At 37.1% G+C, this 24,097-nt stretch overlaps 1 protein-coding gene across 7 annotated transcripts in view; it reads right to left on the bottom strand.

Annotated features, from left to right (window-relative positions):
* The window catches only part of LOC106052436 (innexin unc-9-like), a 331,886-nt gene that overhangs the window by 133,499 nt on the left and 174,290 nt on the right, over positions 1–24,097 (bottom strand). The window contains exon 2 of one of the 7 annotated variants that reach the window (XM_056014612.1): positions 15,996–16,659. The exons of 5 other annotated variants lie outside the window; for them this stretch is intronic. In XM_056014612.1, coding sequence (XP_055870587.1) covers positions 15,996–16,066 — 71 coding nt within the window. In that variant the 5' untranslated portion in view covers positions 16,067–16,659. The remainder of the gene's footprint in view (positions 1–15,995; positions 16,660–24,097) is intronic. One more of the 7 variants, XM_013207817.2, reaches the window with a different exon arrangement.

The raw sequence follows: 24,097 nt of genomic DNA, 5'->3' as shown, positions 1-24,097 counted from the left end.
GTAAGACCGTCTGGTGGTGGGCGGGATAATCACCTGCTCAATTATGTACTATGTTATCTCCGAGTGGACCACCATGACGTCATGTACGAATTACTTGACCAAACGATATTTTTTATTTATATTCTTCGAAAATGTAACCTTGCACTATTAGTCTTAACATATGTGGATGTAAACTTAAAGTCCAATGTATAGGACATATGTGGATGTAAACTTCAAGTCCAATGTATAGGACATATGTGGATGTAAACTTCAAGTCCAATGTATAGGACATATGTGGATGTAAACTTCAAGTCCAATGTATAGGACATATGTGGATGTAAACTTCAAGTCCAATGTATAGGACATATGTGGATGTAAACTTAAAATCAAAGTCCAATGTATAGGACATAAGTAAATATAAAATATATTGGGCATATATGAAACATGTCAACGTATTACTCTTTAAGCTTCTGGATACACTGTCCGATAACTGAACTGAAGTCTTTAAAAAATGTATTTGTTATTGATCAATATTTGAAGTAAACAGAACTCGGGTAGCTACCAGACACCATGACTTTGTTTCGTTCATAAAATATTTACACTCTAACATGTGTGTATCACCAATACCCCAATAAAGACATCAATGTATGTATTTTGTGTCATTGTATACTAAATCCAGTGGCCAATGTAGGTGAAGACCACTAGAAACCTCTGTCAGTACCCTCCCCCCTGAAGATAGACACGGGGCTCAAAATAAAAATGATTCTTTTATAATCGAATCGTGCAACTTCATTTCTTCGAATTAATTCGTTTTACATAAAAAATTTAATTTCATAATTTTAGATATTTTTGAAGTGTTCCGTGATCTTTCGTAGCTACAATAAGTGATTTTATTCAACAAGAGTACAAGGATGAAAATTTGAACAGTTGTGTCACATACAATCTCGAAAACTAATTTAAAATCAATGAATAAAATTGTATCAATAGTTAAGTATACATTTAGTAATTGTGATCAATGCATATTTTTGTAACTCAAGAAAGATGTATGCCGAAAGAATGTTATGATACAGACTAGTGTGTTTAAGTATTGAAAGCGAAGCAATTACGATCAAGGAAGTCCATTTTGAACGCTCTTCCAAAATATAATTCATACAGCACAAAATAAACAAACTGTAAAGCACTTTCAATGTAAAATAAACAAATTGTAAAGTACTTTCTATGTAAAAAAACAAAACAAATTGTAAAGTACTTTCTATGTAAATTGTGCTTAGTGTAAATACAAGAATACAAGAATTTACTATTCCTCTATTCAGTTTCAAAATTCATGGGAACTGGAACCTGGACACAGATCTCAAAACGGTTCTAACGATTTTCCTAAAATTTGACACTTGATGTTTATCTTTGGAAAAGAATTGCTACCTAATTGGCCACACTGGGAAACTTCAAGTTATTTTTTTTTAAATATTATTTTCTAAAATTAAATTTGGTCCTAAATTTTTGTATCTTGAACAGACACGTCATCGGGTTGTTGATTTTTTGTGTTGTCCACATGTAGTTTCTGTCCACTGACCAGTTGAATACATAGACGCCCAAGAAAATTGTGCATACCGTCTTCTAAGTCTGGATCTATAGGCCAAGCAGTAGAAGTTTATAGACTATGACAAGATTTATACATTCGTTTAACCAGGACTTTTGTTCCTGAGGAATTGGAATAGGGGCATGGTAAAACTGTTCAATATGTGTGAATATTGAATTTATTAGTTATTAAATGTGAACTAGTCAATCTTATGAAAATTCAGCAGATTCTTAAAAGGGGCATTGTCTTTTCAAAGTAATTGTTTACAGACTTCTCTCGCGTTCTCAATGGGTTACTATAAGTGTTTTTCTTGAACTATACTGTTTAAAAATAGATTAATCTTTGGACTTGTAATCTACATCTAAAAAGCAGTAAATAAAGTGTGTAAGTGTCGTTTAATTAATCATGTCGAATATGTTATGTTGCCAGCAATGTACTTGTGGTATAGGTCCTACCATGATATTTGAAGACCCTGTTAAAAATATTTTTAAATATATTATATGGGCTATCTCCCTTTGCAACTTAAAATCTTCGTTAAGTACAGTAGTAGTTTCCCTTAGCTAATACCTTGTTAAAATTTAATACTCAGAAGTTCGCCTTTAAGTGTTATTATTTTTTTGTGGGGGAAACAGTGATTAGTCTAATTATTTTTGTCAGATAGTTCTAGAGGACAGTATCACTGCTTGTTTGTGTAACCCATGGCGCCGAACAATGAAAGAAGGGCAAGGCAAGGGGGGGGGGGGAAGCTTTGTCAAGTTGCTGAGTACCCTCATTAAAGCGTTGTTGTTTTTTTTAATCAGACACCTTCAAACACTTTAGACACATGCGAAACTGGAAAGAATATTTCTACAGCCAACGTAAGTGTGTGTGTGTGTGTGTTAGAGAGAGATGGGGCGAGGAGTGAGTGTTGTCAGTGTACTCATTATTGTTAAGCGACTCCCTCTTGTCTGCCTCTCTCTCTCTCTCTCTCTCTCTCACACACACACACTTCACCAGTTAAGTCAATTTTCACGACAAGAAGTGGTGGCTATTTTTAAGGATCATCATGTCCCCTCTCTCTCCCTCTCTCTCTCCCTCTCTCTCTCTCTCTCCTCTCTCTCTCTCTCTCTCTCTCTCTGCCTACACACGTCAGTCTATTGGAACTAAAGAATCAAGTTGCTAACAAAATAGCTGGATTTTATATTAATTGGGTACTTTAGATTGCCGCAACATTAAAGATAATTTCATAGAACAACACAAACAGAAATATTAGACTGCATGTGGTCGGAGGTTGAAATCCCTGAGGACAATAAAGGCGAGAATGTGGATTTCTTTATTTCTCTCTGAACAACAAGATTAGACTTCTGTCTGGTCTCACAAGAATATTCTCTAAATCCAAAGAAAACTTTGATTATCTACTATATTTTGGTGAGCTGAAATCTTGCACTACTGATAACATATCAAGCAAAGGCCATCAGGTTTGAGTAGGACTCAGCCAGACGGGCCAGTCCGTTACGGTCCATCAACGTTTGTTAAGAAGGGCCTACAGCGTACAACATTTCAAAAAAATATGATCTAAATTCTGGAGTGTATGTTCGTGTTTCATATGTAAACTCGAGAAAAGTTGGGTGGATAGTTTAGTTATGCAAGCGGAACAGATGTGAATGAAAAATATGGATTCGAGAGTTGAGGCTGAAAACAAGTAGACGAGTGACAAAAAGATGTTTATTTTTTTTGTGTGACTTTTATTTTTGTATACAATTTTAAAATCAAATTTTTTAATTCTGTTTCTACATACATCTAAATTTAAAAGGTGTGTATATTTATACATTCTATTTACATTCTATTTTGTTTGAAAAGAAATTTGTTCAAGTTTATTCTAAGTCATACATTTAGGAATTTAAAACCCCTACACACCGGTTTAGTTGTACGAGCTACAAACTCCAACAACTCAACGCTATATATATAGCTATGTTGTCTTGAGCTGAGTGAACATGCTCACCACTTTGCTTAGAACTGTGTCACATCTTTGTCAGAGTTTATTTACAAGGTATGACGGTGTACGACCAAAACAACATTATACATTTAAAAACAAAAATGTTTGCGTATATTGTAACTTCCTGTTCAAACAGTTTCAGTGTATGCCATACATGTTTCGGATGTTCCCTCAAAGTTGAAGATTATTTTATCCTAGCCCCAGCTTCCTGCAGGACTGCGGGGGGTGGGGGACGGCAGAATGGGCTTTAAGGTGCGGCATACGATAAGAGTCCTGAGCACATTATCACAAAACCAGGCGAAAATAGTGTCTTTATCAAATTATAAGTTAGCAAAACAGTTTATTTTATTTTTTTACTAAACAAATGTTCCTTAACACTATTAAGCCTATCAGAATTTTGGCTAATTAAATTTGTATTGAATTAAGAAAAGAACTCACAACACATGCTGGGTGAATAGTGTCAACCTTCTATTTTTAGACTCTGTTTCTTCACTCACTTCCACAGCCAGCTGGTTATAAAACCTTTTTTCAATGATAACAGACAATTGTATTTGTTAGGCCACCACGGGGGGTTTGGTATTTATTACTTATCAACTCCACGCTCTCTTTTCCGGTCATTCTCAATATCAGTTGTTGTTTTTCATCTTTCTTTTCCCACCATCTCTCACTCCACACGTTTGTTCCTTTATCCACACTCATCGAACTGGTCATTGGGATCGATTTTCGCCCTCCCGATCCGCCCTCCACTTTTTCAACACCAAGTTCACTGGACGCCAGACGAGTAATGGGCATTAGCGGAGGCCGGACAATTCGGTCATGACTTCTCCTCTGTTAGCAAACTAAGGTCTCTCTTTGATGCACTGGCCGGTCTTCATCCAGCCCCCTCGCGGTGACCCAAGAGGGAGAGAGAGTAGAACCCGATTTTAAAGGGTGATAACACCAGCTGGTATTGACGTTACTCTGTGTGGGTTATCTTTCCTAGTAACATTTTAAAGACACTGTCTATAACAAATACTAGAAGATAAAATAGAGAAATAAACTTCAAAAGTACAGCATCACTAAAAATCAATGCAACTGAGATCAAAAAGACAATGTTGCTTGAACATGTTTGGGCTTTTTTTTTTTCACTTTTATAAAAGGGCTTACATTTGTTTTACTTTAACGAAACATTTTGAAAACTTACACAATAAAATACAGTATACAATCTATAAACATTTCTTTTCTGACACAATAGATATAAAGAAATCCACAACGCAAACTTTTCTAAAAATATATATTATTCTATTTTAAAAAGATTTTATACTTTGAGCTTATTTTACTTTTAATGGAATAGGGGAGAGAATCAAGCTAAATCAATTCTTCATCTGAGAATATTTGAGTTGTCTCCTTTTGCAAGAAAATGAATCATTTTTTACCAGCAACAAATATAGTGCGTTCGACAGTTGTTGTTTTTTTTTTGTTCGTATTTATTTAAAAAAAAATTGATTTTACAATATAAATTCCTACAACCGAAGAGCAAAAAAAAAAAAAAAATTTAATTAAAAAATAAATGTGTTTCACAGATATCTTACATAATAGTCAGATTGTAACTTTGCAAATAACACATCCACATTCATATTGGTGTATATCTTCCATTTTAATAATTATTTACATAACAGTACCACTGCTCTTTGTAACTTCAACTGATCGGAGACACACATGTATGCAAAAACATTCGTCAAGAAACAAAGAGTCTGAAGTTATCTACTTCCAATGAAGTATTTCGTAGAATTGAGATCATTGCTAATGCATCAGTCTAAGTAGTGCACAGTATCTAAGCTTCGGACTCGAAGACAAGTATAATTATTATTTTTATTACAGTACGTGCCTTGATGACAGATGGGTTGCATTTATGAGGGCAGCTGGATTTGATATAAAAGGAAAGATAGGTTATATATATAGATTATAGGTTATATATATATATATATATATATATATATATATATATATATATATATATATATATATATATATATATATATATATATATATATATAGGGAGAGAAAGAGAGAGAGAGAGAGATAAAACCTATCTTTCCTTTTATATCAAACCAATATACATATATATCAACGGATGTGTCGGACGTGTCGACAGATATGGTGGGCTAGTCTGGATAAATGTGGTGGTCATTTATGGACAGATGTGGTGGTCATATGTGGACTGTGGACATATGTACTGGACATGTGTGGACAGACTGTCGTCGCAATGGTACGGATTCGAACTCTGCCACCCCCATCTCCTTCACTGCAGCGGAGTTTGGTGTAGAGCATAACCATTTATATGATCAAAACGTGAAAAACTAACAAAACAGAAATAGGACATCTGTGGTGGGCATCTGTGGTGGGCATCTGTGGTGGGCATTATGGATATATGTAATGGACAATCTGTGGTGGGCATCTTGGATATATGTAATGGACAATGTCTGAATTAATATGGTAGACTTCATTTGCACTTCTGGTCAGATGGTGGAAGCATTTTGCCTGATGTGTGGACGAATTCAGACATGATATAGTGGATAAAGTCTAGATTGATTCGCTTCTAATACATCAAATACCAAACACACATTTTCCAGTGTTACAATATGCGATGTAATTAAAAAATGATTTAAATTAGGTAATGCAATTATAACAACAGTGTATTAATGGTAGTAATCTAATGTATATTTTGAATGAATTGGGCAACTTTATATTGCACGACTAATTGAATTCTTTAAGTAAAAATGTCAAATATATGTCATGGTTTCAAAACTAATCATTAGTCAGTTCAAACCCGGGACGCAGATATTCAATGATTGGTTTATCTGTAGATTTTTTTTTTCTTTCTCTACGTCTATACCAACATCACCTTTGATCTGAACCAACAGCGACCCTGACTGGATAAGGCAGAAAGGAGAAGAAAGAACAGAAAAAAAAAACCTAGTTTCTCTTTCCCCGAGCATCAAAGACTATTGAAAAGCATTGATGTGAACAATCGAGTTGGGATGGAAGGAAGAAAAATAAACGAGATCTAGTGGGATAAAAACCTAACCATAAAAGAAACTGTATCGACCCAGCAGCTATCTCGACGGTCCGCCGATTTTCCACCGCAGACGATATCGGACGGCGAGACGAGATGGTTGTGGACAGGGGGGGGGGAGCAGGGGGTGCCTGGAAGGTTGCAAAGTTAGGGCATAATCGTGTTATCAATTTGGTCGTTGACAGGTCAAGTGTGCGTTAATCGGTCAAGCGCGGGCGGAACTTGGACAGACACTGTGGTTTCATGTACCCCGAAGTAGTCAAAGTCTTAGCAGGACTAGAGCTGGATGAGAAGTAACCCAAATAACCGAGATAGTTCAGTTTAAACCCAACTTTGTTCTGTGTCGTGTTTCGTAGAGCAAGAATAGGAATGGGAGAAATCCTTGAATAAAATGCGGTCCTCGGGTGGGTCGAGGAAAGAGACACAAACTAATGGGTTTTTATTTGAGGGCGGGTGTGCCTCAGACAGAGGCTAGGGTACACACAACAACCAGAACACACATTGAAGTACACACATGTCAAGTTGTGGTCGGTCCCAGTAGGACATTCATGGACATTGTGTACATCTAGCTAATGAGGTTTACTTACTAGTCATCTAAATTTTGTTACAGAATATCACCTTCACTATATCCCTTAAAACTGTTTTACCGTTGGGGCACCACACAAGATTAGTCGACCGTCTTTCTCCATTCCTCTCTGTCTTTCGCCTTGAATGCAACCTCTTTCAATGGCAGGCTCGTCCATTCTTTTATGTCGTCTTCTCATCACTTTCTCTGTCTTCCTCTTCTTCTTCTATAGGATATACTGATCATATTTTTTTTTTACACTTTCGGAAAACGCCAAACCTATTTCTCAATGTTTTTTATTCGATAATTACATACGTCATGTTTGTCGAATGTTAGACATGTTTCGGACGTTCCTTTATTAAAGCTCATTTACTTCCTAGTCCAAACCTTCTGCAGGACGACGGGGGTGGGAGCGGGCAGGGTTTGAACCCAGGACCATTGATCAGTCCAAACAACAATCCAACGCGCAAACCGCACGACCAGGCAACCATCCAAGTCATTAGAGGGAGGCCTACATCTATAGGTCAGTGAAGACAGGACACTCGGAACATGTTTAATTGAAATATTTGCCTCGGACAACTCTGTAGATGTATGATGTAGAAGACGGTTTTCAATATTGTTTTTAAAATGACGTACATGCATTTAAAAAGGACGAAAGGTAGCCGATGAGCTTATTTTAAGCACATTTCGGGCGCGATGATCAAATGGAAGCTTTCATTAACGCTCTTAGTTTTTAGGATCTTAATGAGATAAAGAGACCACAAAGACTATAGAGGTTGTCCCTACTGGCAACGCTACAATTGTGTGTTCAGAGAATAAAACAATCTATGTCTCGCATGTTGTCATAAAGTTGAATTTTATCACGCTCACATCGGCACTAGTTTACGTCAAATCACTGCCTGGCAATCTGGACATTCAAAATAAACTTCATAGAATCCTAAAGGCTGATGGTAAAATTCATTCTAGTAAAAAAAAAATCACCCTTTGGGTCAGAATTTTGTGACTTTACTATCATAAGATAGATACAAGACACCTTTTTCTTTTTCTTCTTTCTCATTTTACATGTCGGAGGGTTCAGATCAGTAATCCTATATCTGAGATAAACTGCGCAGTGGTTTCCGGATCAGGCAGTTCAGATCAGTAATCCTATATCTGAGATGAACTGCGCAGTGGTTTCGGATCAGGCAGTTCAGATCAGTAATCCAATATCTGAGATGAACTGCGCAGTGGTTTCCAGATCAGGGAGTTCTCCGTATAGTTTTTGTTCTATAGGAAGGTCTTGGAGCCTTGTTCGGGCCTCATGATATACAAGACACCGATAGCAAAGACGAACAGACACAAAATAAAATCAATAAATACAATTCTACTATCTGATATAAACTTTAGCATGCAAATTGTGTGTGAGTCTGGTGTGAATGGATATTTTGGTTTTCTACAGTTAGTACGTTTCGTTTGGTGCATTGCACAAATTGCACAAAGACAAATTTCCTTATGGATAATAACCATTACTATTATTGTTATTTGATAGTGTCCAAACGACTTGTCTAACAGAAGTAAATACAACAAAGATGTGTTTCTTGTTTGTATCTAAAAAAAAAAACAAACAGAGTGTTAGTCAGAAGTCTAAGAGCGTAGTTCGACAAAACAAAAACACGTGTACAAGCAATCAGTGACTTATCGTCAGATCGTAATGGCTGGACAATGTAGCCCTTAATTAACATATTTCCGCTAGACCCTTTTTTTTTTCCACGCACAACGAACTCGACCAATCGTTGGAGAGCCTTTGACCTATCGTTTGAAGTGGGTGGGCCTAATTGACCATGTCACTCGAGTAGACCAAACGGGAAATGGCGTTAACCGGAAACAGGGGTGCCTGGCTTGCAAAGGTCATCTACCTGGCCGCACGATAATCACCTGGCCATAAAAGCGACATAGCGTCAGGAGTCAGTGACGCGGCTAGCTAATTAGTCGCTGACATCCAGTAGCCAATGGAGGGAAAAGTAGCCGGGGTAGTGGAGAAACGATCAGATTTCCAAGCGCCAACCAAATGGAAGATTATCCAAGTGTGTAGATCTAGATAATTGGCTTAAGGTTAAAGCAGTTCTGGACTAGAAATAACCTTTTTTTTTTTAATGTGTAAGGGGAAAGGGGGAGATGTGGAGGCAGAAACACAACTAGTCTCATGTTATCAGGACCAGATTTAAGCTTGATAGGGTCCTAAGCTATTCGAGATGCGAGGTCTCTAAAAAATCCCCCCTCCCCAGAATAAAAAAAAAATTGGGTGCTCACAAAGACAGGCAATTTTTTCTTATCTGGAACATTTTTAGGGGCCCCTCAAAGTTATAGCTTATGCTGAATATATTTAAATCCACCAAAATGCATGTTATTGAATTTCTATTCAAGCTTCACCGGCGTTCAAACTAGAGCGGCACATATAATAGTAAAATTCCGTCAAAGTTTCATCAAAAACTCCGAAGATGCCTTGAGAGGCTCGAAACTACTTTTAAGTGTCCCGAGAGTAACCTTGTGTTTGTGCGTAGCGCAGGTATGTGTCCGTCCCGGAGAGAAACCTTGTGTTTGTGCGTAGTGTAGGTTGGGCATCCTCTGGTTTCCTCTTCCTTCTCAAAGCGAGTCGAAGTTTGGCCTGAACCGTCCAAAAAAGAATCGACAGAAGAATGATGAACCCTGCTCCAATCTGTAATAGTCTGTCACCAGGGAAGTCCATCATGGGGAGGTCAGTTAAGTTGTTTTTACGTACTAACAGAATTTTATTTTTGGTGTGTGTGTGTGGGGGGGGGGGGGGCTTGTCTCTGCAGCTAATACTCAAAGCTTTTATCTCCTAGCTTTTGAATGTGTATTTGAATGTGGATTGACAATCCTTATGGTCACACCCACTCCCATTAGTTTCACCTTAGTCTTGCTTAGTATTCTGTTTACAATGCTATCTAGGCAAAACGTACAGAAGCATTATCCAAATCAAAATGACAATATATAAAACAAACACTATGGAATCGTTCACCACAAACAAACAACGCATTCATCATTGTTGTTGGGATTTAGGTCACGTGTCAGCACCAAGGGTGACGTGGCCACAGAATATAATTTAAGAGTGGGGAAAAAAAAAAGGGTGGAGAAAAAAAAAGCATGTTGCGGAAGGATAGCATGACGTCATTTGGCACGCGCCGTCGCGAGACGCAAGATTTACACTCCCGAAGCTCTGAGAGCACATCCTCCATCAAGCCAATCAAAGTGTAAGTTGATATCACGGCGACACAATCCAGAACAGAGTTTTTACTCTACACATCAGGCACACATCAAATGAGACGGGTAAAAAAAAAGGGAGGGGGGGGAGGGGTTAGAGCGGGGGAGGTGGAGAAGGGTGGTGATCAGGAAGGCGCACGCAGACTCTAAGATTGATATATCCATAAGGCGGCATCAATAGAAACCGGTCGCAGCCTGCCGTTACCACGGCGCTGTGGGGGAAGAAAAAACTGTCGACAGATCGGGAAATATAATCCCACTTCATTAGATTTGAACCGGTCTTATGACAAGCTCTTGCATTTCCAAGTCGGTAGAAACTGTTGGTGTAGTTGAGGCAGATGGGCTGTTGGGGGTGCAGCTTTATGCAACCATAGCAGAATATTGATTGACCTTGAGAGTCGAAGCGCTGCATCTTTGGCTGGACCAACGAAAGCCGCCCCTTCCCTCTAAAACATGATGCCTGGTCTTGTGGTACGAGAATCGGCCTGTTACAACGAGGGTTGGGATTTTTAAACCTCCAACTTCGGTAAAGGAATAGTGGGTAGAATATTGTTGGCCAAGTGTCATCAATTTAATTTCCTATAACTACCCATCTGACGCTTTTTTTTTTCTTTCTGATAGGCCTAACCAAACGAGACTAATCGTTATATAAGACATGAACACTGATTTGCGACGTCGCAACCTGTGGGCAGTTTAGACCAATAGCTCGTCACAGATCGTAAGTTTTAAAATCCTTTCATCAGATTCCAAGGTTAAAAGCCCAATGCCTCATCGAGTGCTTCATTATTGTTATTATTATTATTATTTTTATTATTATCATCCTTCTCGACTTAACTCAAAGAAAGAGACATCATCTCTTGTTTGTTCATTTCTTTTCTCTAACCTGTTCTCTCAGTTCTTCTTAACTACATGATGTCGTCAACGGCTCTATAAATTATTTTATGATATAAATCTATACTCCATCACACACTGGCTCGCTGTGTCCTATGTACATGTTCTTTAGTCAATGTCGTGAGTTGAAAAATGTCCTAGACCTTGCGCTGAAAGTGTACTTTAAGAGACCTCTTTGGCGATGACTGATGTCCGTATTTTCAGTCACTTATTGATCCGCGATGACTTCCCAAAAGGTATTAATGGTGACGTCACTTCCTTAGCGTGACACTGGACGTTGTTTTCTGAATGGACTGATTCCCTCCTAGGTCACTCTCGAGCGTCGCCTAAAACCTACCATTAAATGGGAGCGAGAAAGATTTCCTCTCTCTTTCTGTGTAAAGTCATCTCTACATACACTCATCCACTGACAGAGCTTGATTTAGGAAGTATTTATTCAATCAAGTGTAGGAGTTAATGTCAAACTATTTTTAGACTTCATGATATTTGTTTTTAAACTTTAAATGTTTTTTTTTTTCGTTATTTTTTTTCAATTATATAAATGTAATACATCTAAAAATAAATGAACTTTGTTTCTCTTATTACGACTCTCCATCGTATCAGTGCAAGAGAATGACTACCTTTCGTTCAGTGTTTTTTTTAAAGTAAAAATGGAGATATGCCTCCTTTACCACAATTACTTACAACGAAGTACTCGATTCTACCTTTACGTCTGAGATAGTCGACACGATTCATTTGATGAAGTCCACACATCATTGACACACTTAAGGGATCGACGGGTCATGAAATATTCGATTTTAAAAACAAAAAAGTATTATGAATCATTTTGTCAACTTCAAATTATGTAAAAAAAAAATAAAAAAATTTTAATATTTAAAACATGTTTTAATAGCACCGTGGTATCTAAATAATAATCCTAGACACTGCAGTACCATCCAAGACACTGCAGTACCATCCTAGACACTGCAGTACCATCCTAGACACTGCAGTACCATCCTAGACACTGCAGTACCACCCTTGACACTGCAGTACCATCCAAGACACTGCAGTACCATCCTAGACACTGCAGTACCATCCTAGACACTGCAGTACCATCCTAGACACTGCAGTACCATCCTAGACACTGCAGTCCCATCCTAGACACTGCAGTCCCATCCTAGACACTGCAGTACCATCCTAGACACTGCAGTACCATCCTAGACACTGCAGTACCATCCTAGACACTGCAGTACCATCCTAGACACTGCAGTACCATCCTAGACACTGCAGTACCATCCTAGACGACTTGAGAAGTTCAATAAAATGACAACAGAACCAAATTGTCCTATCATCGGAAAGGTTGATGAGAACCGAATCTTTGAATAGTGCTTTAGATGAAGTTTCTTAAAGCCCGCGGTACTTCCACATCATTTAAACATTTCTCGCCTGCCCCCTTCCGAAATACTTTCACAAAACTTGCACCTGGATGTGCCAAAGAATGACTGGAAGTTAGGAACAAACACAGCTTCCGGGGAGACCATCTATGTTCTCTGCTCGTCGGAAAAATCTTCTCTCGCTCTCTTTCTCTCTCTCTCTCTCTCTCTCGCTCTCTTTCTCTCTCTCTCGTTTTGGGATATAGATATGGCTATGGGTCTAAGCTACCCACAGGTTGTGACGTTGTAGGTCAGTGTTCAGTCCTTCTCTAACGACTGGTTTCGGTTCAACCCTCTTGATATAGGTATAATCGATACGCGCCCTTTCAGTGGAAGGTAGGGATCTCGTAGGTAGTGATGACCCAAATAACAACCATATTCATAGAAGACCACATAGACTAACATAGACTACATCATCTAAAATTGAGAGACATTCATGCGAAATCATACCATAGTAGCGTGTCCAATAAAGTTAACCTCTGTTTAAAAAGAATGTTCAACAGTTTTTGAGTGTGTGCAGTCATGCGAAACATTGCTGCGGTGCTAACGTTTACAAAGTCAGCTTTAAGGAAAAATAATAAGTGGTGTCCGTTAGGCGTCGCCATTAATGTCAGTAGCGCCCAACCTCTTTTGGTCTGAGGGACATATCAATTACCGACATGCGAGTGACATACTGTACTACAGAGAAACACAAATGGTCGAGTCAATTGAAACTTAGCACCTACGGCTTCATTATGCACTTAGAGGCAGACATTTCAAGAGGCAGCATAGCATAGCGTTATTGGCTATTATTATTGAACTTATGATATTCTCTCTGACAGTTACTGCAACAGAATTGGTGTCAGAAGGCGATTCATTATATCCTCACGATCACAGCAGCAAAATCAGGAGTTGATCATGATGCTTGATTGGAGGATTTATCTAAGTTCCAGTAATGATCACAGAGGATTAAACTCTAAAGCTGCAGAAAAATTACTAACTCGTTTGTTTTGTGTTGAAATAAATGGTGGCTGAACCACTTCCGTTAAAATGGTGGAGATCCCTTTAAAAAATAAAATATTTCATAATTTTTATTTTTTTTTCTCTATTGCGGTGCGATATTCTTTCTAATACATGTTTTTATCTAAACCTTATTGGGTTTTCTTTTTCAAGACATCAAGACCACGTATAATATATTGCTCATTCAAAAATAAACATTTTAAAGACGTGGTGTACTGCGCATGCTCAGACACAAGCAGACGTCTGACGTCAGCTAATTAAACAGTAGCATTTCTAAATAATTCAAGTCCAACTAGTGCTTGAACAAACCCGGACCTTCCGGAACTCGAGAGAGCAGTAAAATGTCCAGACGATGAGACAGTTTCAGGCCCTCGTGTCTTCGATGCATGCTTCCCTGTCCTCCTTCAGGTATCAGTGAGTTCAAGCAACAAGAGGGCGAAACGTAACCAAATAAAACATTAGCTTGAATGATACCTGTAGTCGAATCGTTTGTTAAATATCTTGAGAAAATCATCACAAATTTGTACAATTATTTTTTAGATAATAAGCTGATGGATTCAAAGCATGATTCATTAATTTCATTTTCAGGTGGATCTAAAAACAAACAAACAATTTTATTATCTTATTTTTTTTTAAATAAATAATTGTTCACATATCCTTATTATTATTTTGTAGCAAGATTTCAAAGCAACATAAATCGTAATCCTCACAAAATAATTCAGGATTTTAAGATTTTAATATCAAATTATCTAGTTTGTGTTCAATTCCTGATTAAAATATTACCAACTAACTACTTCGTATTTACCCTGACTCTAAGCCTTTGACAAACCATCTTGAGTTTCATCACTTGAGTAAATATAATCATTGTTGTTGAATGAATGACATCTTCTTGAATCACGTTAGCCACATATAAATCTTCGGATCCTTTGAATTTTTTTTTCTTTAATCTTTTTTTTTTCTTTGGCCCAACTCAGATACAATTTTGCTAGAAACTTCAGATTACAGCTAATGAAATATTGACCTGCCACATGAAGCCGGTCCAGGAGTCTGAAATAGTCCAGAAAACTACAAGAATGACCGGAGAACGCAAATATTGCGACCATCAGACACAAAAAAAAAATGTAATTTCATTGCGGGAGCAGAAGATAAGAATAATTGCGACTTTTCGGCTAGTTTTGACTTCCATAACCCTCAAGAACAAAGGAAAGGATAATAAAATTTGTTGAAAACATACTAACAAAAATTTGTATTATTTTTGCTCTTTTAAGTTTAAAATTTACTTTTAATATTCATATTTTCAGAATTTAAATTATTTCAATGACTTCTAGCAGTGACTAGATGGGTAGAAGTAATGGCAGGTATTACAATGGGACATTTTTCATGTTTGATGTATAAACTATTGTATACATAAAGAAGCCTTTTTTGTTGATTATAAAATGGATTGTGTTTATTTTTTCTCCGAAAAAAAATCCTAGAATTGTTTCCAAGAGATTTATGAAGGCTAGAAAGATAGATCCAGACATAGAGTCAATCTCTCCCCCGAGCTTCTTCCCGCCTCTCATTCTACGCCGATGCATGCACCGACAACTTGATTAGCATAGTGCTAAAATGTAAGCCTTGCATTTATTCAGAAGTGCAGTGCCTAGTAAAGAAAAACAAAATGTAGGACCCAGTTAAACTATGTAATAGTCCCCCATTTATCGTTCATCGCACCATTGTTCCCAAGCAAAGTTTGGAAAAAAAATAAAAATTCTCGATCAACATGCATCGCATTTTGGCGCCGTGTCAAAGCATTTAATAGCATCCGATTAGAACACGTAGTCATGTGACTTCCGTCAATGCGTTTAGTAGTTCCCGATCAACTTGCATCGTAACAAGACGCATCGTACTTCGGCGCTCAATTAAAGCATATAATAGTTCCTAGTGAAAGAACAAGACATAATGTTATAATGTAAAAAAGACAACAACAACAATATACAAATGCTTTCTGTACAAATAACACATTACACATGCCAACTATATATTTCTAATGATGCATTATGTCATAGTATCATTTCTTTTTGTTGTTGCATAGGAAAAACAAACAACACTGAAAGAAGAGCACATATAACCCAAAGTATTTAGTATTAATGTCAGCTTTATCAGAAATGACTGGTCGTTATGAAAACAACGACACACTTTCTGGAGTGTTAGACAACAAACAGATAATGGTTACAGTAAAAACTTAACATCTAAGTGTATGTAGCAGACGACACACACACACAGACATGGAAAGTACTCACTCCGACAAATGATGCATGTCCGCCCCAACAAGCCGGACTTTGAGATGCACGACCTTTGGATGTATTTTCATCCACCTCCATGAAGGCCACCCAGCTCTCCAAGGAAATTCGCAGCCCTTTGATTGGCTGATAGACAGGTGCAGCTTTACTCCGGTTGGCTGAGTTCCTCTTCCGCCAGCCAACGTCTGCCGCTCTCACTTCCTGTGTTATTATTTTACGGTAGCGGCTTTTTTCTTACTTCTCGTTTATCTGTTTGTTTGTGAGTTTGTCTCTCTAGAAGCAAACAGATGTCAAGGTCGTAAAGAAGTAATGTCTTCTCGCTCCAAGTGGACTGATGCTCGAGCACAGGTCACGTGGTGCTGCACGTGGACAACAGACGCAGCATTAATAGCTCTGCTCATTAAAACAATGGAAATAAGGTTGGCGCCAATTTATTGTAGATTTGTTGGCGGCTAGTGTTATTGGTTTAATTTGTCACTATTCCATAATGGAAGCTACAAACAGGTGTGGAGCTAGAAGATTTGAAAACGACTTATTAGAAAACATCTAAGAAAATAACGCAGAGCGTGTTCTGTTTACTGGATATTGAATGTTCACAAGTGTTGCCTATAGCTCAATCTAGTTCCTGTACATGTACAATGATTACGTCTGGGTCAAGGTCATTCTTATATATATATATATTAAAATAGAAAGATAGCAAAAATTAATAGTTTTTGTTTACTTGTCTAAAACAAGAAGAGATATTGCACTGGTGAACAATATATTTATTCTATGAAATCAGCTCACAAATGTAAGTCGATGATTGACACCCGTATCGTATCAGTTTAGATTTAGAATTACAAATTATCGTAAATGAGTTGCTATTAAATAGAACAATAAAAACAAAATACATGTATACAGACCTATTGATGTCGCAACGACTCTAGTTACAATCATTATTGTGTCATAATAAGTGTTTGACGCATCACCTCTTTTGTAACCTTACTCATGTACAAACTTGAAGGAAAAAAGAAAACCAACCTCACTTTAATTACTACGAGACGTCATAATTTTGCATCTTGTAATGAATTCGTCACGTTCGACAACTTTTACTTTATTAACTTCACTCAGTAACCTCCCTTTCATCTTTTTATAACTGCAAGTGTTTACTGTTTTTTGTCAATGAACTCTGAATGAACAAAAAGTAAGAGGTAATGGATTTCAATTAGGTTTTGTCGTCTGTTGATTCTGAGACTAATCACCGCCAAGATGTTCTAATGGTGGGAATGACGTTCTAGATTTCAACCAATTAAATCTGTCCCTAGGTTCGTTTATTTATTTGTTTAGGAAGAAAGTTGGAACTGCTTTGAAACGTCACAGGAATTAATTTGATCTCTCATACACGCTTTTTGGACATTCTTTCTTTCTCTTTCTTACATTCACTCATTATATTTCTTTCTCTTTCTTACATTCACTCATTTTCTTTCTTTCTCTTACATCGTTTGTTTATCTACTGTTTAGAATTTGTCTTTCTTTCATTGGTTGTTTTTTTATTCCCTTCTTTCCTTTTCGTTCTTTTTCATTTTTCTTTCTTTCTTTTTAACTTTCCATCTGCCCCTCTCCTTTACTCTCCCTCTCCCTCCCCCCTCTCTCTCTCTCTCTCGTATATTATATAAAGCAACTGTACTATTGAAACTAATATCTTGAGTCTTCAAAAGAAAAAATAAAGTTAAAAAACAACCCAACACTTTTTTGCTCATTTCCATTGCCCTTCAAATAACGTACACCTACAATTTTATCTTATCTTATCTTATATACTACAGACGTTACTTCAAAGAAGAAGATGATTACGTCCTACGCGTCATGCATTTAGTCATGCATGTTAACCAATGACTTAAATTCTGCCAAGTCACTGGTTTTCCAGGCTAGCTCAGGCAACCCATTCCATGCTCTAATAGCACTAGGGAAGAAGGAGTATTTGTACTAATTTGTCCTAGCATATGGGACGAGGAATGGGCCTTTATCTTTGTGTCTTTCTGAGTATTTTATTAAACTTTGTTTTTGTATTTGAAGATTATGGTTCTGTGTTTTATGTATAATAAAATAGACACACATATAAAAACTTCTGCAATACACGCTATAAATGATAACGCGACATTTTACCACAAACTTCACTCAAATTTCTTTTTTCGTATTAATGAAGTAAATAATGTCTCAATTATTTTAAATTACAAATTCACATTATCTGTATTTGTTACCAAATCTCAATTGCAAGGATAATACAAACATAACTATCAAAACAAATCAAAGAGAAATCAGACAAACAGATGAAAACTAATGGAGACAAAAACAAAGCTGGAAACATACTAGCCACAATGAAAGCGGACAAGAGTTGCGGAGCATGTCATGCATGCCTGACAGTGCAAGGCAGAGCTGGCGGTCACGTGGGCACATGCAAAACACATACATGCCAGTAAGCAAATAGTGCAGGGAAGGTGGGGTAGATGCATACAGTTTGGTCTCCTAGAGAACAGACACAAAGACAGATTTATTGTCCATTTGTTTTTTATATAATGGTTTTAATAGACCATCTAAACCCCCCCCCCCCAAACACACACTTTTTTTTTTGAAAACTTTATAAAAAGACAAGGGGTAATAATTATAATTGTATTGCTGACAAATATTTGTCGTTGTCTTCTTTTCAAAGTCTGTTTTCTTGTGTTTGCTGGTTATTGTGTTGTTACTTTTATTGCGATTTTATGATTCTTTTTCAATCAATAAATAAAATTCTTTTTTTTTTCAAGTTTATAGTTACTACACTAAAATAATAAATTGTCCTTTTTTAAAAACAAATTGCATACAGATTATCTCCTAATCTGTTTTGGTGCGTCTGACAAACTGAACCACTGAGTCTAAACCTTGACTTTATAATTCGCAGACATAAACATGTCTAGTCCATTATCTCTCACCATCAAACAATGAATTTCCAAACATTTTAGCTTTATTGATGTCTCTTGTAATTTGAATGTGTTGCCCTAAGCAATTAATTATGAAATTGTATCCAAGTTTTGATGCTTCATTGTATAAGTTTAGATGTCTGATAGTTCAATGTATTCAGTATATGATCAAATACAGAAATAAAAAAAAAGATTTAATGTGGTAACAAGGTGTAGATTAAAAGACGAGTTGCGGATAAATATATGACAGCTTGCAATACAGACCTCCTAAGAGAGCTTTGAGTCTAGACTAGACTATCTATAAGAGCTTAGAGTCTAGACTTAAAAGAAGAACCCAAAATGGTCTGAAAGTAATGTAGTTAGCACCAGGCTCGAGCGATCTGACAAGGGATAATGTATTCATGTATTTTTATTCGTATATTTACTTATTTACTTTTAATGCATTCCTGCCTCGAAAAAAAAAATTACTTTTGCTACCCAATTCTTCTTTCGCATATTTTGCACCAGCGTGTAGGTACCAGGATGTTATTTACGTATTAATTAGCATCAGCAAGTTTATATGTCCAACAATGAATACAAATCAAATTAAACCCGAGGGATGTTCAGGGACTGTGTAGGTAGCCCGTCAGTTCCATTTCAATTAACATTTAGTTTTTGTAGCCGACGAAGGCCTCGTGTCCTAAACATCATTTTTTAAATATTATTTTGGACCAACAGGGTTTCCAATGTAATGTTTATTGTTTTTTTTTCTATAACAGCGGCGTCTCTTTCAAGGGTATGTAAGGGTGGTAAAGTGGTAGCACTACCGGGGCGGGTTGAATGAACTTAAATTATCAACCTTCATCAACTGGTGTAAATAGTTTAAAACAATAAAGGATTGGAACTCTTATACAAAATATAAATAAAAAACGCAATGAAACAGAAAAATGTAAACAATGATACGTGTTTAAAGACAATATACCGATATGCATTGATCTATTTATTGTTTATCTCCAAGCAGGTTTGGTCATATTTGTCGTAGTATAAAGTAGAACTTAGTTGATAACAGAAGAAAACCATAGGAAAACCATATGTTATTTATTATGCACAATCGTCACGATCTTATTTTTTTTTCCAAATCACAAATATACCTCTCTACCTCACATCTTTCTTTCAAAACACCACACGGTATCCATTCCCATTACAGTTTCATGCACCCCCCCCCCAAACCGCGACTTTCTCTTTCTATCAATTTTAATATGTATTCCTATACTGTTGTTCTCTCTCTCTCTCTCTCTCTCTCTTTAAATGAAGTCGTAAGGCGAATGCCATTGAAAGCTCTTTATGTAGGTAACATTATCAACTGCAACTGAGATTTTATAGAAGGATAGTACTCTCCCTTACTCTAGCTGTATAGGAGTTGTCTTCCCTTGTCTCTCTGTCATTCTATTCATAACCGTGTTTGTGTCTTTCTCTTTCTGTCTATCTGTTAATATCAGCGTCTCTCTTTCTATGTCCAATTCTCTTTCATTCTATCTATCAATGGCCGTCCCTCTATATTTATCTCTCTGTTTATCTTTATCAACGCTGTAACCTGTCAATAAATGAATGAAACCAGACTGGTGTCTTCAGTTCTTTAAGGTCATACTTTACTTATACTCCAGAGCTTTACAATGTAAACAAGAAATATACAATTTTCTCTTGTTGTTTTTTTTTTTTATAAACTTGATCAGAAAGAAAGGGGGATCCTGGGGGTTGAAGTTCTGACATATTCATTAAACGAATTCTTGACTTTTGACCTCGGCCAACGTAATAGCGTTATTTCTTTTCTCTCTCTCTCTCTCTGTGTGATGGACTCAGTCATTGGGATGTTCATTTGGGTTACAGAGACAGTGGAAAAACGAGAGAGGGAGAGAGAGAGAGAGAGAGAGAGAGAGTGATGAGGAAAGTCCGTAAGTGAAGAAAGGGTGGGGTGTGTGGAAATAAAATCGAAAAAGGGGGGGGGGGAGAGACAGACTGACGAGACAATATAAGAGAGAGAGAGAGAGAGAGTTGAACTGAACATTCATATAAAGACGTATTGATCTTTCAGTCTATATATTTAATCTTTTGAATTACTAGCAAAAATTGATGTGTTTCTCTCCCCCCCCCTTCCCCAATTCCAATGTACTTTTAAAGAGCCCAAGGAAATAGTTGTCTGAAAATAAAAATAGCGAACTTTCAAGTTGTCCTGAATCTAATACATTGTACTAAATCTGAGGCATGTAAATGTGAATCTTCAGAGTCGGCACTTTGTCATTTAACAAGAAGGGGCACAATGTATGATATTTAATTTTGTTGATTACGTAGGACTTATATTGTTATCCTCTGACTGCTTATTTCATATCTCTATAGACTTTTGGCAAATGTAAACTCATCTTCCAAGATCTAAACTTGTCAATGTCAAGTCTGTCTATTTGAATGTACAGTCAACGTTGGTGTTTCGTATTGTGCAACCCTACACGTCTGGAAATGTGTTCAATGACAATATCCTGTCATCTTTTTGTATGCGCGCGCATGTAATTGTACGTCTTGAACTGATTGGATTGCACGAAGATGAAGAAGAAATACCATCCAATCGTGTTGAAGAACGCGAGCTAGTTCTTACAATTGCACACCAATCATCTGCTGACAAGTGCGCCTTTTGAATGCTCTGTTTAGTTTTGTTAATCAATACACAGGCCTACGTTTAAACCGGTGAGGAAACTAACAAAAAATAATTCTTATGAACTTATTTTCTGAGATCGCATCTCCCTCCAACAGAATCATCAAGGAAAAAATTTTGTTTTATGCGTTCCAAAGGCCAATAAGTACTTGGAATGAGACACGCCAGAAAGGTAAAGTCAATAGTCACAGACACAGAATCAAAACTTCTTGTATATTTCGTTGAGTCTTGGTAGTTAATAAACTTTCTGATATAATAATAATAATAAGGCTTATCTTCGAGTCCGGAGATTAATGAGGACTGCAGTATTACCCATGGCTACAGAGCCCAAGCTGTGACCTACATATTTTGCCACATCCTGGGCAAATATAAACATTACTGCTCCAACTATCGAGGCATTACACTTTTGTCAGTTGCAGGATAGATCCTTGCACGAGTCTTTCTAATATAAACCCAAGCACAAATGAAATTTCTAGATCTATGGTGGAGATAAGGGGAAGTTTCTAGCCCCACCAGACATTTCTGAAGAAACATAGAAACATATGAAAGAATCAAAGGAATCTCCGTACAAAGATTTAACGCTTACATTCTAAACCACTGGACATCACAGCTAAAGCTTAGTGCCTCAAATAGCATTGTCTTTTTTTGAACAGCTGGTCATTGTAAAGTCATGAGTGGACATCACAGCTAAAGCTTAGTGCCTCAAATAGCAATGTCTTTTTTTGAACAGCTGGTCATTGTAAAGTCATGAGTGGACATCACAGCTAAAGCTTAGTGCCTCAAATAGCAATGTCTTTTTTTGAACAGCTGGTCGTTGTAAAGTCATGAGTGGACATCACAGCTAAAGCTTAGTGCCTCAAATAGCAATGTCTTTTTTTGAACAGCTGGTCGTTGTAAAGTCATGAGTGGACATCACAGCTAAAGCTTAGTGCCTCAAATAGCAATGTCTTTTTTTGAACAGCTGGTCGTTGTAAAGTCATTGAGTGGACAAAGAGCCAGGAAGAAGTCAGCACCTTGAACACACACAGCACCGTTGTGTTGGCTGCTGTAGCGTCTCTAATTCCACATCCACACGTTGACCGGAATGTTGTAATCAATATCAAAGTACTTAGTTACTACTCAACTGGTCACGAATACCGTTCACGTGGAACTGAACCCGAAACTACAACCATCGCTCCCCATCCCCGCCCCCCCCCGACTCCCGCTGCCTTATTCTTCCTAATACTCGAAATCGATAATCCTTTAGGACTTCCATTCATAGCATCACCAGCATTCTTAATAATACATTCCCTTTTGAAGACTTAAGTTCCCAAGCAATGTTTTGAGCCCACACTTGGTCTAGTTAGGAAGGCACGATGTCACCACTTGGAGGCATTTGTTGGTTGTCCTTTAGGAAGAGTTCTTTCTGGCTGTTTTATTCCGCAACCTTTGTGTTGAAACCAGCGCTTTTTTTGTTTGTTTGTTTTTGTGACGGTACGCACCGGTACAGCGTACCAGCACCTTTTTTAATGTGGGAACAAATAATTACTTTTCTTGTATTTTAACGTTTATTATTAATTTATTTAGAAGTTAAAAGTTAGACAATGCATCGCTCAGCACCGACACGTATTGTTTTATAAAACAAAAAGCACTGGTTAAAACTATGTTAAAACTCGCATTTTGTATTTCGTTTTAGGAACAGATCTATTATTGTGTGTCTGTATAAAACAAATAACATTATAAAAGAGATTTACAATACACCTATAAAGAGTTAGAAGTTTTATCAAGGCAAAACGCTTAAAAGGGCATGCTACATTATCAAAGAAAACCTATCATGCTAATCTACACGGAACAATACCAGGAAGCATAAAGCATCGAAAAGTCTTAATCAACATCATTTACATTATCAACATCATATACATCATCCAAACTTTATACATCATCAACAACATCCACATCATCTACATCATCAATATCATCTACATCATTTACATCATCAACATAGCCTACATCATCTACATTGCCTACATCATCTAAATCATCTACATCATCTACATCATCAACATCATCTACATCATCAACATCATCTACATCATCAACATTAAAGTCCATTTGACTCAGGACTTAGAAGGTTCAAATTCTCTTTTGCGAAAGCCTTGGGGAAAAAAAAACATGCGACTATGCATAACACAAGTTAGTCTCCTTAGATCAAGGAGTAGACCAGCCTGGGTTTCGTGCATTTGCTTGGAAGACATGTTACCTAGGACCTAGATCGACAAATATTAAACGAAATTATACAACACTGGACGACAACTACCTCATTCACAGATTCAAATAGTTTTTGTTTTTATATCTGAAAGAAGAAGACAGGTTAGTGATAATGCTCCTAGGTATTCGTTTATGCAAATCAAGCTGCATTCTGACATCAAGGCTATGATACAAGTTTAGAGATCCCCTCTTCATTAAGAAAACTTTGACCTCCCCCCTCCTCTGTTAAATCATGT

The sequence above is a fragment of the Biomphalaria glabrata genome, chromosome 16 (genome assembly GCF_947242115.1).
Source record: "Biomphalaria glabrata chromosome 16, xgBioGlab47.1, whole genome shotgun sequence".
In the NCBI taxonomy this organism is placed as follows: domain Eukaryota; kingdom Metazoa; phylum Mollusca; class Gastropoda; family Planorbidae; genus Biomphalaria; species Biomphalaria glabrata.
The sequence above is the reverse complement of the archived record's forward strand: the minus strand, read 5'-3'. Positions and strand labels throughout refer to the sequence as shown.